Here is a 12339-nt window from a genome sequence, read left to right on the forward strand (position 1 = left end):
AAAACAAATCCCATGAGGTGTTTGGTTGTATAAAAGCAGTATCAGCAGCAGTTGTTCTCTTTTTTTGTAAAAATTTACATAACACTACCTTTGCCAATTCAACCTTTTTCAGGCGTACAGCTTAGTAAGATGAAAAGAATCTTTATAATGTCCTCTGGAAGGTTATTCACCTAAAGGTTATTCACCTAACAGAGGTGGAAATACCCAGAATCTGTGTTCTTGGCCATGACAGGCTGTGGTGGGGGGCTTGGCTGATGGATCAGGGCAAGGAAGGAGCTTGGTTGCTCTTTCCAGGACAAAGTCGCCATCATCTTTCATGTCTTTTTTCAAGCAAGGTGTCAGAACTGGCTGCTAAGGTCTGCCACCCTAGAAAACTCTGCTCAGAAAGAATGCAAGTGTGGGTATGAGCATTTACTCATCAAGGTTTTTAAAAATGCCAGTTCTGACACCTTGAAACGCAAAAGCACTGTTTCTTTTGTTTTTGTTCCACCCCTTTCTTTCTTTCTTTGTTTTTCATTGTGTTTTAGGTGAAAGTTTACAGAGCAGATTAGTTTCTCATTAAACTATTAATACACATATTGTTTTGTGACATTGGTTACCAACCCTGCAAAGTGCTAACACCCTCACCTTCTCAACCTTGGGCTCCCCATTTCCATTCATCCAGTTTTCCTGTCCCCTCCTGCCTTCTTGCCCTTGCCCTGGGCTGGTGTGCCCATTGAGTCTCCTATACATGGTTGAACTAGATGCATTATTGCTTGTATTATGGGCCTGTCTAATCTTTGGCTGGAAGGTGAGCCTCAGGAGTGACTTCAGTACTGAGTTAAAAGGGTGTGCGGGGGCCATACTCTTGGGGTTTCTCCAGTCTCTGTCAGACCAGTAAGTCTGGTCTTTTTCTGTGGATTAGAATTTTGTTCCACATTTTTCTCCAGTACTGTCTGGGTCTCTCTATTGTGGTCCCTGTCAGAGCAGTCAGTGGTGGTAGCCAGGCACTGTCTAGTTGTGCTGGACTCAGTCTGGTGGAGGCCATGGAAGTTGTGGCCCCTTAGTCCTTTGGACTAATCTTTCCCTTGTGTCCTAGGTTTTCGTCACTCTTCCTTGCTTCAGACAGGGTGGGACCAGTAGATGTATCTCAGATGGCCACTCACAAGCTTTTAAAACCCCAGACACTACTCACCAAAATAGAATGTAGAACATTTTCTTTATAAACTATGTTATGTCAATTGAGCTAGATGTCCCCCGAGATCGTGGTTTCCAGCCCTCAGCCCAGTAACGCAGTCCTTCAGGGAGTTTGGATGTGTCTATGATGTGTCTACTGGTCAAATTGTGCTGACTTCCCCAGTATTGCTGTCTTACCCTTCACCAAGGTTACCATTTATCTATTGTCTAGTTAGTGTTTTCCCTCCCCACTCATCCCTACCCTTGTAACCACCAAAGATTGTTTCTTTCTGAGTGTAACTATTTTCTTGAGTTTTTCTAATAGTGGTCTCATACAGTATTTGTGCTTTTGTGATTGACTTATTTCACTCAGCATAATGTCTTCCAGATTCATCCACGTCGTGAGATGTTTCATGGATTGATCGTTGAACTTTATCATTGCATAGAACTCCACTATGTATATGTACCATAGTTTATTTATCCCTTCATCTGTCAATTGACACTTAGGTTGTTTTCACCTTTTTGCTGTTGTGAATAATGCTGCAATGAACGTGGGTGTGCATATGTCTATTCGTGTGACGGCTCTTATTTCTCTAGGATGTATTCCTAGGAGTGGGATTGCTGGATTGTATGATATTTCTATTTCTAGGTTTTTAAGGAAGTGCCATAACATTTTCCAAAATGGCTGTACCGTTTTGCATTCCCACCAGCAGGGCATAAGAGTTCCAATCTCCCCACAGCTTCTCCAACATTTGTTATCTTCTGGTTTTTTTGATTCATGCTAGTAATGTCAGGTGAGATGGTATCTCATTGTAGATTTGATTTGCATTTCTCTGATGGCTAGTGATCCTTAGCATTTTCTCATGTGTCTGTTAGCTGCTTGAATGTTTTTGGTAAAGTGTCTGTTCATACCCTTTGCCCATTTTTTAGTTGGATTATTTGTCTTTTTGTTGTAGAGGTATTGAATTTTCCTATAGATTTTAGAGATTAGACCTTTGTCGGATATGTCATAGCCAAAAAAATTTTCCTAGTCTGTAGGTACTGTTTTGGTGAAGCTTTTTGATGAGCCTAAGTGTTTAATTTTTAGGAGATCCCAGTTATCTAACTTATCTCCTGGTGTTTGTGTATTGTTAGTTATGTGGTTTGTATACTATTTATGCTGTATCTTAGGGCACCTAGCATTGACCCTATTTTTTCTTCCATGATTTTTATAGTTTCTGGTTTTATATTTAGGTCTTTGATCCATTTTGAATTAGTTTTTGTGTACGGTGTGAGGTATGGGTCCTGTTTCTTTCTTCTTTTTTTTTTTTTGCAGAAGGACATCCAGTTTTGCCAGCATCATTTGTTAAAAAGACTCTCTTTTCCTTTCCTTTTCTTTGGAGAGTCAAGTTCACATCATCCTTTGCTCCAAATTTAGAAGCTCTCTAATGTGACTGGCTCTTGAGTGGGCAAAAGTAGCCATGGCTCTCTGAGAATCAGGTCTTCAATGTCAAAGGTCAAATGTCAATGACAAAGGCTATAGGAGTCATTTCTCTCACAACTGTAGCTCAGGCAAATATTTATGGCTGAGCAGCTTTGCTTGACTGTGTTTAGGTGGAACAAGAAGGCCTGAGGAGACAGGAGCAATGCAGGAACACAGTCGGGAGAAAATTCCTGGCCCTCTTGGTGGTACAGGTTGTTCCATTTCACTGTTGTGTAAGCATTCAGGAATGACAAGAGGTGACGTCATCCACACTGATTAAGAAGAAGGCAGGCAGCTGCCTGGTCCTGTAGTGACTGAGACCTTGACACCACCCCCTCCTCCAGGGACAAGGCACTTTTCATCAGATAATATCTTGTGGCCACAGTTGTGGGAGAATACAGACCCTTTCTTTTAAAACTGCATTTACATTTTTCCGTATAAACCGTAAACTTTATTTTCTCACTGCCTGTTGGGGTTTCCTGTGTTAAGGAAACGACAGGGAGAGGTTTTAGAAAGGCCGGGTGATCTGCTTTCAAAAGGTAACAGACATTGAAAACCCTATGGGGCACAGTTCTACTCTGAGACACATGGGGTCACCATGCATCGGAATCAACTTGATGGCAACTGCTTTGGTTTTTTTTGGAACATGCATACAGAAAAGTGCATGCAAAATAAGTGTACAGCTCTATAAATTTGTGTGAACTGAACAAACATGTGAAATGGAACATAACCAACACCCCAGAGTCCTCTTGTGCCCCCTTCCAATCACTTCCCCTCACCTGAAGAGTATCCATTATCCTAACTTTTAACACCATAGATTAGTTTCTCCCAAGAGTTTGAAGGTCAAGGACATGCATCAGCTGTAACAGGGACGGCTCCATCGCTCTGTAATTCAACCTGTAGGATGAGTGATCTGGAGAACTCACACACCAAATATTATGGACTAAATTGTGTCCCCAAAAATATGAGTTGGAATCCTGACCCCAACACCTGTAGACGTAAGTCCAATTTGGGAATAGGGTTTTCTCTGTCATGTTCATGTGGACACGTCAATGTAATCATTTATGCATTAGAAAAAGGTCAGATTAGACACTGAAGAGGCACAAACCAGGGAAGATAGATACCACGGGAAGATCACCCAGGAACCGAGGAACGCCAGGGCTACAGAAGCTGAAATAAAAAAAAAAAACAACTTGTTGTCGAGTTGATTCTGACTCATGGCAAACCTATAGGACAGAATAGAACTGCCATGTAGAGTTTCCAGGGAGCACCTGGTGGATTCAAACTGCCAACCTTTTGGTTGGAGACAGGATACTCCCCCAGCGTCAATAAAGAAGAAAGGGCAGACTAGCCAGTAAGCACAGTATGCCCAGTTTACAGTAAGCAGGTAAGTGCACTGCAGATTAGTAAGTAAGCACAAAGAAGCCCGTGCCTACCTTGCTTATTGGTACTCCATCCCTGAGAGAGAGAGCCTTCCCCTAGAGGTGGTTCCCTGAATTCAGACTTCCAGGCTTTTGAAACACGAGAAGATAAATTTCGTTCTTTAAAGCCACCCACTTGTGGCATTTCTGTGAGAGCAGCGCAAGGTAATTAAGACAGCAGACTCTAGGTCTAGCATGAAGGTGATGGTCAGGTAGTGGGAGGATGACGACCTTGATGCCAGACATCCCCTCCTCTTTAAATGGGAACAACACTCCTTCCCTATAGAGATTCTAGGGGGGAGAACCCAGACAGCATGAAAAGAACCTGTCCTAGAGTGGTTCCATACAGTTTTCCAGTTGCTGTCGGGTCCATTCCAACTCATGCAATCCCATGTGTGTCAGAGTAAAATTGTGCTCCATAGGGTTTTCAATGTCTCATTTTTTTGGAAGTGGATAACCAGATCTTTATTTCTTTTGGAAGCAGATCCCGAGGCCTGTCTTCCAAGGAGTCTCTAGGTAGATTTGAACCAGCAACCTTTTAGCTAGTAGTCAAGCGCTTAACCATTCCCACCATCCTGGAATTCCCATTCCATACTGTTAAAACAAAACAACAAAAAAACAAACCCATTGCCCTCGAGTCAATTCCAACTCATAGAGACCCTGTAAGTGTAGGGGCTCTTCTTACATCTTGGCCTGGACTATCCTGTCTTTGGGCAGAATGGCTTCCGCATTGTACTGGGGCTTATTATTTCCCACATCCCATGCCAACATCCTGCTGGAACTGAATGCTAAAACCTGCTGACCTCCCAGATGCCACACCCCCCAAAGCTTCCCTCTCTACATGCCAGCTGCCCGGCTTGGCCTCCCTCTCTGAGGCGGGCCAGTGTTGGCAGGCACACAAAGCAATCTGCCCAAGTCAGACACCTCCACCAAGGAGTGGCTCTTCCCCTAGGCTTCCTTCAGTCCTTGGGAACAAAGAGTAGCAGACGGTACTAATCCTCCCTGCCCTTATTTTACAGGGTCACAGAGTGAGGCTGGGATCAGAGCCCTGGCTCCTGTCCTGGTGACTTTTGGCTATGATGAGTAATTCCGCTATGAACAATTTAGGTACAAGTTTTTGTGTGGATATATGTTTTCATTTCTCTTTAGTATATACCTAGGAGTGAAATTGCTGAATCGTATGGCCTATATTATAATTTATTTAACCAGTTCCCTATTGATGGGGGAGCCCTGGTGGAGCAGTGGTTAAGAACGTCACTGCTAACCAGAAGGTCAGCAGTTTGAATCCACCAGCCGCTCCTTGGAAACCCTGTGGGTCAGTTCTACTCTGTTCTATCAGGTTGCTATGAGTTGGAATCGACTCGATGACAACAGGTTTGTTTTTTGGTTTTCTGCTGATGGAAATTTGATCAGATTAGTTCCCAACACTGACAACCCTCACGAGGCTGGCAGGTCGTGGTCATATTAGCCAGGACCCTGGAGAAATGGGGTTGGGAAGGATGGTTGCATTAGGGAACCTGCAGTCTTCTGATCTTTCCTCTCCTGTTTTCCTCATTCCAGCACTTTGCAATCTACCCCAGTTCCTAAGTGGCCTGTGACTCGGGGCTTTGGGCAAGAGGAGCCCACTGCCCACTGAGCCCTGAGGAGGAAGCGAGGGCCACATCCCTCAGGTGTGCCCTCAGGGCCTGCTCCTTCCTGCTGGGTTTCCTCATTTAGGAGACAGCCTGAGAGGAAGCCGGTGACTCTTGACCATGGAGTTTCCTGGCCCTGTGATGATGAGGCTCTTCCACACCTGGCCCTCTGCTACACCTGTGACAGGTGCAGAACAGGGGACTTCAGGAACCAACCGGGTTATAAGCTGGAGAGCCAGCATCGAGGAGAGCCTTCCACCACCTCAGGCTTGGATGGGACCTGGCAGCGAGGGAGGCTTGCTGGCCCAGTACACCAAAAAAAAAAAAAAAAAATTATTCTACTAATGACCTTCCTAACAAGCCAAAGTCAGAAGATTTTTTCTAAAACTCTAGGCCAGTAGAAGACAAAATGACTTGGATCCTCGGATTAATTGAATGAGAAAATCCATCCACTTTTTCTCAGCTAAGTTTCTGTTTGGCACTGCCCTAAAATTCTTGGGGAATCTTATTACTTCCTGCACTAACAACCTAGTGCAGCCCCATTGCAGCGCAGCTCTGGTCACCTGCAAGGAGAAAGGGGCTGTCCTTTTATCGTCTCTGCTTTCCTGGCCAGTGGATTAAACTTGCCTCCCCAAGGGAAACCAGTCAAGGAAAAGACCACCTCACAGCGTGTAAGTATCTGAGACGGTGCAAGGATGGACGGTTGTGGGATTACTGATAGATTTCACATCGTTAAGTTACAAGTTCACAATGGTGCTGACGAAAAGCCTTAGCCCTTCGGCACCCTGTTTATCCATTAAGATACCACCTAACTTACTCTTACCTTTTTAAAGAGAAAGGTGAAGCACAACATATTGCAGTCATTGATAGGTGGGTTCTTTCTTATAGAAAAAATGACCAGCCTTAAAATATAAGTCAATGTTCTGTAGTTATTATTTGGGTATGTATTATATGTATTTGAACACGTTACGTTATTCTGTGACAATTCACAGGAACTTCTATGAGTTTTTACATGTGTCCCAAGTTTAAATAAGTTCTCTCATCCTAATCAAGATTCATGGTGTTCTTGTCAGGTTGGTTTGTTTTTTAATAATTATGGGAGGTTTTCCTCCCTTGGGGTTCCTGGGTGGTACAAATGGCTAATGTGATGGACTACTAATGGAAAGGTTGGAAGTTTGAGTTCACCCAGAGGCACCTCGGAAGAAAGGCCTGGAGATCTTCATTGAAAGCCCTATGGAGCACAGTTCTGACACACATGGGATCAGGTCAGTTGGAATCAACTCAGTGAAACAGGTTTCCTCCCTTACTTTAAGGTCTCAAACCGTTCCACTGAGAGCGATATGAAATGAATGGTTATTTTATTGTTCTTATGACTGATTGATTTCACGTAATTTAGTCTGTTCGTTACCCTGGACTTTGTCACATGTAGTTTGTAGAGTTATTAAATGGTTCCCCCTTCCTCTAAAAGTAGTGAGATTATTCACTCCTTTATGTGCCTAAATATGACAACAATGCTGGCCTCTCTGAGTCCTGCATTAGTAAAATAAATTAGCAAAAAAACACACAAATATCAGATAGGAAGCACTTACGAAGCACATTTGGCCTACCCTCGGGCTATGGAGTTTATCCCGTGGCATATCTGAGTATATCTGTGTTTACACAGAGCAAGTCATAGGGATTTGAACCAGTAAAGCTGGCTCAAAGACTGGAAAGTCTCTATAGACACTTTGGTTTTCATTGTTTTGCTTTTTTCATGGGCTCCCCAACTAGGAAAACAGTTTTGAATTAAACAGCAATTGAGATCTTAATCTTCTGGTCTTGGAAGGGCACACAAGGTCTTTACCCAGAGGCGCTTCGCCGAGGAGACCAAAAAAGTCACAACTTACACTCTTTCATTTTAAAGTTATTTTTGAGAATAAATATACACGGTGCCAAAGGCACAAAAGGGCCCACGGTGGGCAGGACGTCTCCTTCCAGTCCTCTTCCCCAGGGGAAATCACAGGTACTAGTTTCTTATGCACCCTCCCGAATATATTCTATACATATGTGAGCTATGAGCAAATAACGTATATTTTTTAAAAAAACATTGGCCGTCAAGTCGATTCCAACTCCTGATGACCCATGTGGGTCAGAGTAGAACTGTGCTGCAGAAGGTTTTCAACGGCTCATTTTTCAGAAGTAGGTCAGCAGGCCTCGCTTCCGAGGTGCCTCTGGGTGGATGCAAAGTGACAAGCTTTTAGTCAGCAGCCAAGTGCTTAACCATTTGTGACACTCAGGGACTCTCAATGGTATATACTCTCCTTCCCCTTTTAGAGCCACGATGGCCCAGTGGTTAAGAGCTACAGCTGCTAACCAAAAGGCTGGAGTTTGAATCCACCAGCTGCTCCTTGGAAACCCTATGGGGCAGTTCTACTCTGTCCTGTAGGGTTGCTATGAGTCAGAATTGACTCAACGGCAATAGGTTTTGTTTTGTTTGCTTATTAACATTTAGGACCTATAAAACACTCATTACTTTTTAGAGTTGTATCGTGTTCCACTGTGTGGCCCTTCCAAAATGTACCCAGCCATCTCCCGGTACATGCTATTCAGACCGTTCCCAAGCTACGCTGCAGTGACTAACCTTTAGCAGGACTAACCTTTAGTCCAGACATGTTCTAGTGTATCTTTAGGGTAAATTCCTAGAGGTAGAAGTGCTGGGTGAAAAGTAAAACCAGTTGCCACTGAGTCTCTTCCAACTCATGGTGACCCCATGTGTGTCGGAGTAAACTGTGCTCCACAGGGTTTTCAATAGCTGAGTTTTCAGAAGTAGATCAACTGGCTTTTCTTCCAAGGCACCTATGGGTGGACTTGAACTTCCAAACTTTTGGTTAACAGCGGAGCAGAGTTAACAGTTTGCACCACCCAGGGACCTCCAGGTCAAAGGTAAGTGTATTTGTTACGTTGATAAAAAAAAAACTTGTTGCTATCAAGTAGATTCTGACTCATATAGGACAGAGTGGAACTGCCCCATAGGGTTTCCAAGAAATAGCTGGTGGATTTGAACCGTCGACCTTTGGGTTAGCAGCTGAGCTCTTAACAACTGCGGTAATGTTGATAGATCTTGTCAATGTGAATTCACACTCTCATAGCAATTAGGCAGTGCCCTGATTACCACCCCACAGACAGAGCCACACGGTGTGTTCTGAAACACTGAGAGTTTGTAAACATGACAGATAACAAATTGCTATCTTGTTGGAGTTTTAATTTACGTTTTTCTTGTTGTTGTTGTTAGGTGCCCTTGAGTCTGTTTCGACTCATGGAGACCCCAGGACGCAGAGTAGAACTGCCGTAATATTTACGGAAGCAGATTGCCAGGCCTTTCTCCCTCAGAACCACTGCGTGGGTTCAAACCCCCAACCTTCCGGTTAGCAGCCAGTACTTAACTATTTGTACCACCAGGGCTTTTCTCTTAGTCTCAGTGAAATTGAAAAGTTTTTTTTTTTTTTAATGTTCGAGGTCCAATTCTTTTTCTATGGCCTATTTGTTCTTATCCTTTGCACATTTCTTTACTGGGTTTTTAGGCTTTTTCTTACAGAGCTAAAGGCTATTAAGAAAATTCATAACATAAATTGTGATATTTTCCAGTTTGTCATTTGTCTTTTGGTTTTATAGTATTTTTTTAATCATGCAGTATCTTTTTTTTTTTTTTATGTAGTTGAATTTAACAATGTGGGCTTTTGTTTTGTTTCTGCTTTTGGATTTTTGTGTTATGCTTAGAAAGCATTTCCCAATCTGAAATAATAAAGAAAAAAAATCCACCATCCATTTTTTTCCTAGTACTTTTAGAAGGTTTAATTTTCTGTATTAAAATGTTATTTACCTGGGCTTTGGGGAGCATAAGGTGGGAGATGTGGACCCAACAGTATATTGTTCCAATGTTATTTATTGAAGACTCCATCTTTTCCACAATGATCGGAAGTGCCCCTTCGTATCTACCAAATTCCAATTCCTGGCCTGTTGATGGAGCCCTGGCAGCGCAATGGTTAAGAACTACTGCTGCTAACCAAAAGGTCGGCAGTTGGAACCCACCAGGCGCCCCTTGGAAACCCTATGGAGCAGCTCTACTCTGTCCTGCAGGGTCGCTGTGGGTCAGAATCTACCTGACAGCAGCACATTTGGCCTGCTGATGATGCTTTTATTCTGTTCCATTGATCTGCCTGTCTAGGCAGCAGTACCACATGGTTTTAGCTCTTTTAGTTTTATTGGGAGAGTTTTTTAGTAAGAGTTATAGCTGGTTCTGAGGTCCCTGGGTGGCACAAACAGTTAAGCTCTTGGCTGCTAACCAAAAGGTCGGCAGTTGGAACCTACCAGAGGTTCCGAGGGAGAAGGACGTGGCAATCTCCTCCCACAAAGATTACAGCCTAGAAAACCCTAGGGGCAGTTCTACTCTGTCACATGGGGTTGCTATGAGTCAGAATCAACTCGACGACACCCACTCACAACGTGACGTTGCTTCTCCTATCAAGAACTTGGTGTTTTGAACTCTTCTGATTTTTTAAAATATATTGGCATGCATGTTGTTAGGCTCTTGGGATGCCACCAAGGAAGTCCCTGTTCAGCCCCCTTTTTCCCACTCGTATGAGGACCATACTCCCCTGGGTGTGGCCAGGCAGCCCTCCGCCCAGGATGGAGGGTCTCATCTGGGGTTTTTTGTTTCTCAGTGACCAGGTGGACTCCTCAGGGCCCAGCCAGACCTGGCCAGTGCCCTGTCGTGGCACCTGCTGAGGGACCAGACAGACTCCTCAGGGAGCCCCAGCCGGACCCGGCCAGCGCCCTGCCGTGGAACCTACTGAGGGACCACATGCAGGGGAAGAACACCACCAACTCCACCCGGGCCTTGAAGCTCCCGGACGGGACGAGCGCTGCCTGGTACATCCTGACCATCATCGGCATCTACGGGGTCATCTTCCTCTTCCGGCTGGCCAGCAATATCCTCGGAAAGAATGATAAGCCCTTGGAAGATATTTATTACTCAAATTTGACCTCCAAACTAAAAAACAAAGAGCTCCAGAGCAAGGCAGCCCAACGCTCTGCACCAACTGTTGACAACAGAGCCACCCCGGAGCCCAACCAGGCCAGCACAAGGCCAACGCATGGAGACAGTGGGCCCCAGGCTGGAACCCAGGGGATCCCCTGAAAGTCAAGACAAGCTGGCTCCACAGGGAAAGCCCCAACCTTCTTGCCGTGAGCTGCTTTGGGTTTATCTGGGACCTGGGGAGAAGAGTTGACCCCTTGATGGGGCTAATGCAGCATCCCTGAGCTGTGGGCACTGATGATGAGGGATGACTGGAAGCCAACCCCTGTTTCCTTCTGAGGCTTCTGGTGCTTCAAGGGCAGAGAGCAGGGGCAGCAGCTTCCAGCCATGCTCGCTCTTTCCTGGGAAAGCCCGTGTGTCTGCAGCAGACCAGGCTGGATTCCAAAATCCAGACCCAAGGGTCTCAGGAGAACCCAGGAGACTCCCGGGGGTGTACGTGGAGGCAACCTCCCTTCCCCTGATTGCCCTTTTTCCCATATAACCACTAATAATCTTCAGTTTCCTTATATCCGCTTATGTCATGTAAGTGAGATCATACAGTATTTGTCCTTTTGCGACTAACTTATTTCACTCAGCATAATACTATCAAGCTTTATCCATGTTGTGGCCTGCTCCAGAACTTCGTATCTCTTTATGGCTGTGTAATATTCTATTGTAGGTTATGTACTGCATTTTGTTTATCCCACTCATCTGTTGATGGACATTTTGGTTCTTTCACCTTCGGTCTGTTGTGTATAGTTCTGCAGTGAACATTGGTATACAGGTTTCCGTTTGCATTTCTGCCTTCGCTTCTTCTGTATACACACCTAGGATTGGAATTACTGGGTCATATGGTTTATGGTAACTCTATGTTGTTCAACTTTTTGAGGAACCACCAAGCCGCTTTCCACAGTGGCTGCACCATTTTACATTCCCACCAGCAATGGATAAGGGTTCCACTTTCTCCACGACCTTGCCAACACTTGTTTTTCTTTCTTTCTTTTTTAATAATTGCCATTCTAATGGGGGTGAGGTGGTGTCTAATTGCGGTTTGGATATGGGTCACTTTTAAAAGAGTTCTGTGTAGCCTGTAGCATGTAAACACCCAACACAAACTAGACCACTCCTCCAAGACCTGGTAGGGGGCAGGGGCAGCCACATCAGCATGTGACAGAAGGAAATTCATCCTTGTGAACTCTTTGTAAGAAAACTACAATGAAATACTGGTGACTCAGGACAATACATTACAACAGAACTGAAAATTTGCTTGGTAAACCTCACAACAGGTCAGAGAAAGACATTTATGCCATCAACCATTAGCAGTAGTGACATAATTAGACACACTGGAAATTTAATGAAGTGAAACCAACCAGTAGGGCGATGTTGTTGAGTCTCCAATATCACTCATAAATGTCAAATTAAGCCACAGCGTTTCCATCACACGGATTTCTGTGTTGCCTTCATGTGTGAACACATCCTAAACGTCTTTGAAGCATAGTATTATTATCACTGTAATTATTATTTTCCAGGGAGGTGCTGAGAGGTCTGCCCCCCAGCCGTGTCCTTCCTGGCTCATTTGAAAACCTGACCATCATGTGCTGTCTGTACCAAGCTGCC

General features: G+C 44.4%; 1 protein-coding gene across 1 annotated transcript; it reads left to right on the top strand.

The window, feature by feature from the left end:
- Nucleotides 1-4233: 4233 nt before the first annotated feature.
- On the top strand, nucleotides 4234-10845 carry SMIM34 (small integral membrane protein 34). Its single transcript, XM_049858488.1, has 4 exons — nucleotides 4234-4250; nucleotides 5755-5977; nucleotides 6283-6340; nucleotides 10370-10845. The coding sequence occupies exons 1-4, from the start codon at nucleotides 4234-4236 to the stop codon at nucleotides 10843-10845; spliced, it is 774 nt and encodes a 257-aa protein (XP_049714445.1).
- Nucleotides 10846-12339: the final 1494 nt, after the last annotated feature.

This window comes from Elephas maximus, chromosome 18 (assembly GCF_024166365.1).
Source record: "Elephas maximus indicus isolate mEleMax1 chromosome 18, mEleMax1 primary haplotype, whole genome shotgun sequence".
NCBI lineage: Eukaryota > Metazoa > Chordata > Mammalia > Proboscidea > Elephantidae > Elephas > Elephas maximus.

What these genes read in the sequence shown, in the direction of transcription:
- SMIM34 (XM_049858488.1), top strand. An exon ending in GAGGGAGGCTTGCTGGCCCA is followed by an intron (nt 5,978 to 6,282) that starts GTACACCAAAAA and finishes TTTCCTGGCCAG; the next exon opens with TGGATTAAACTTGCCTCCCC. An exon ending in AAAAGACCACCTCACAGCGT is followed by an intron (nt 6,341 to 10,369) that starts GTAAGTATCTGA and finishes TTTGTTTCTCAG; the next exon opens with TGACCAGGTGGACTCCTCAG.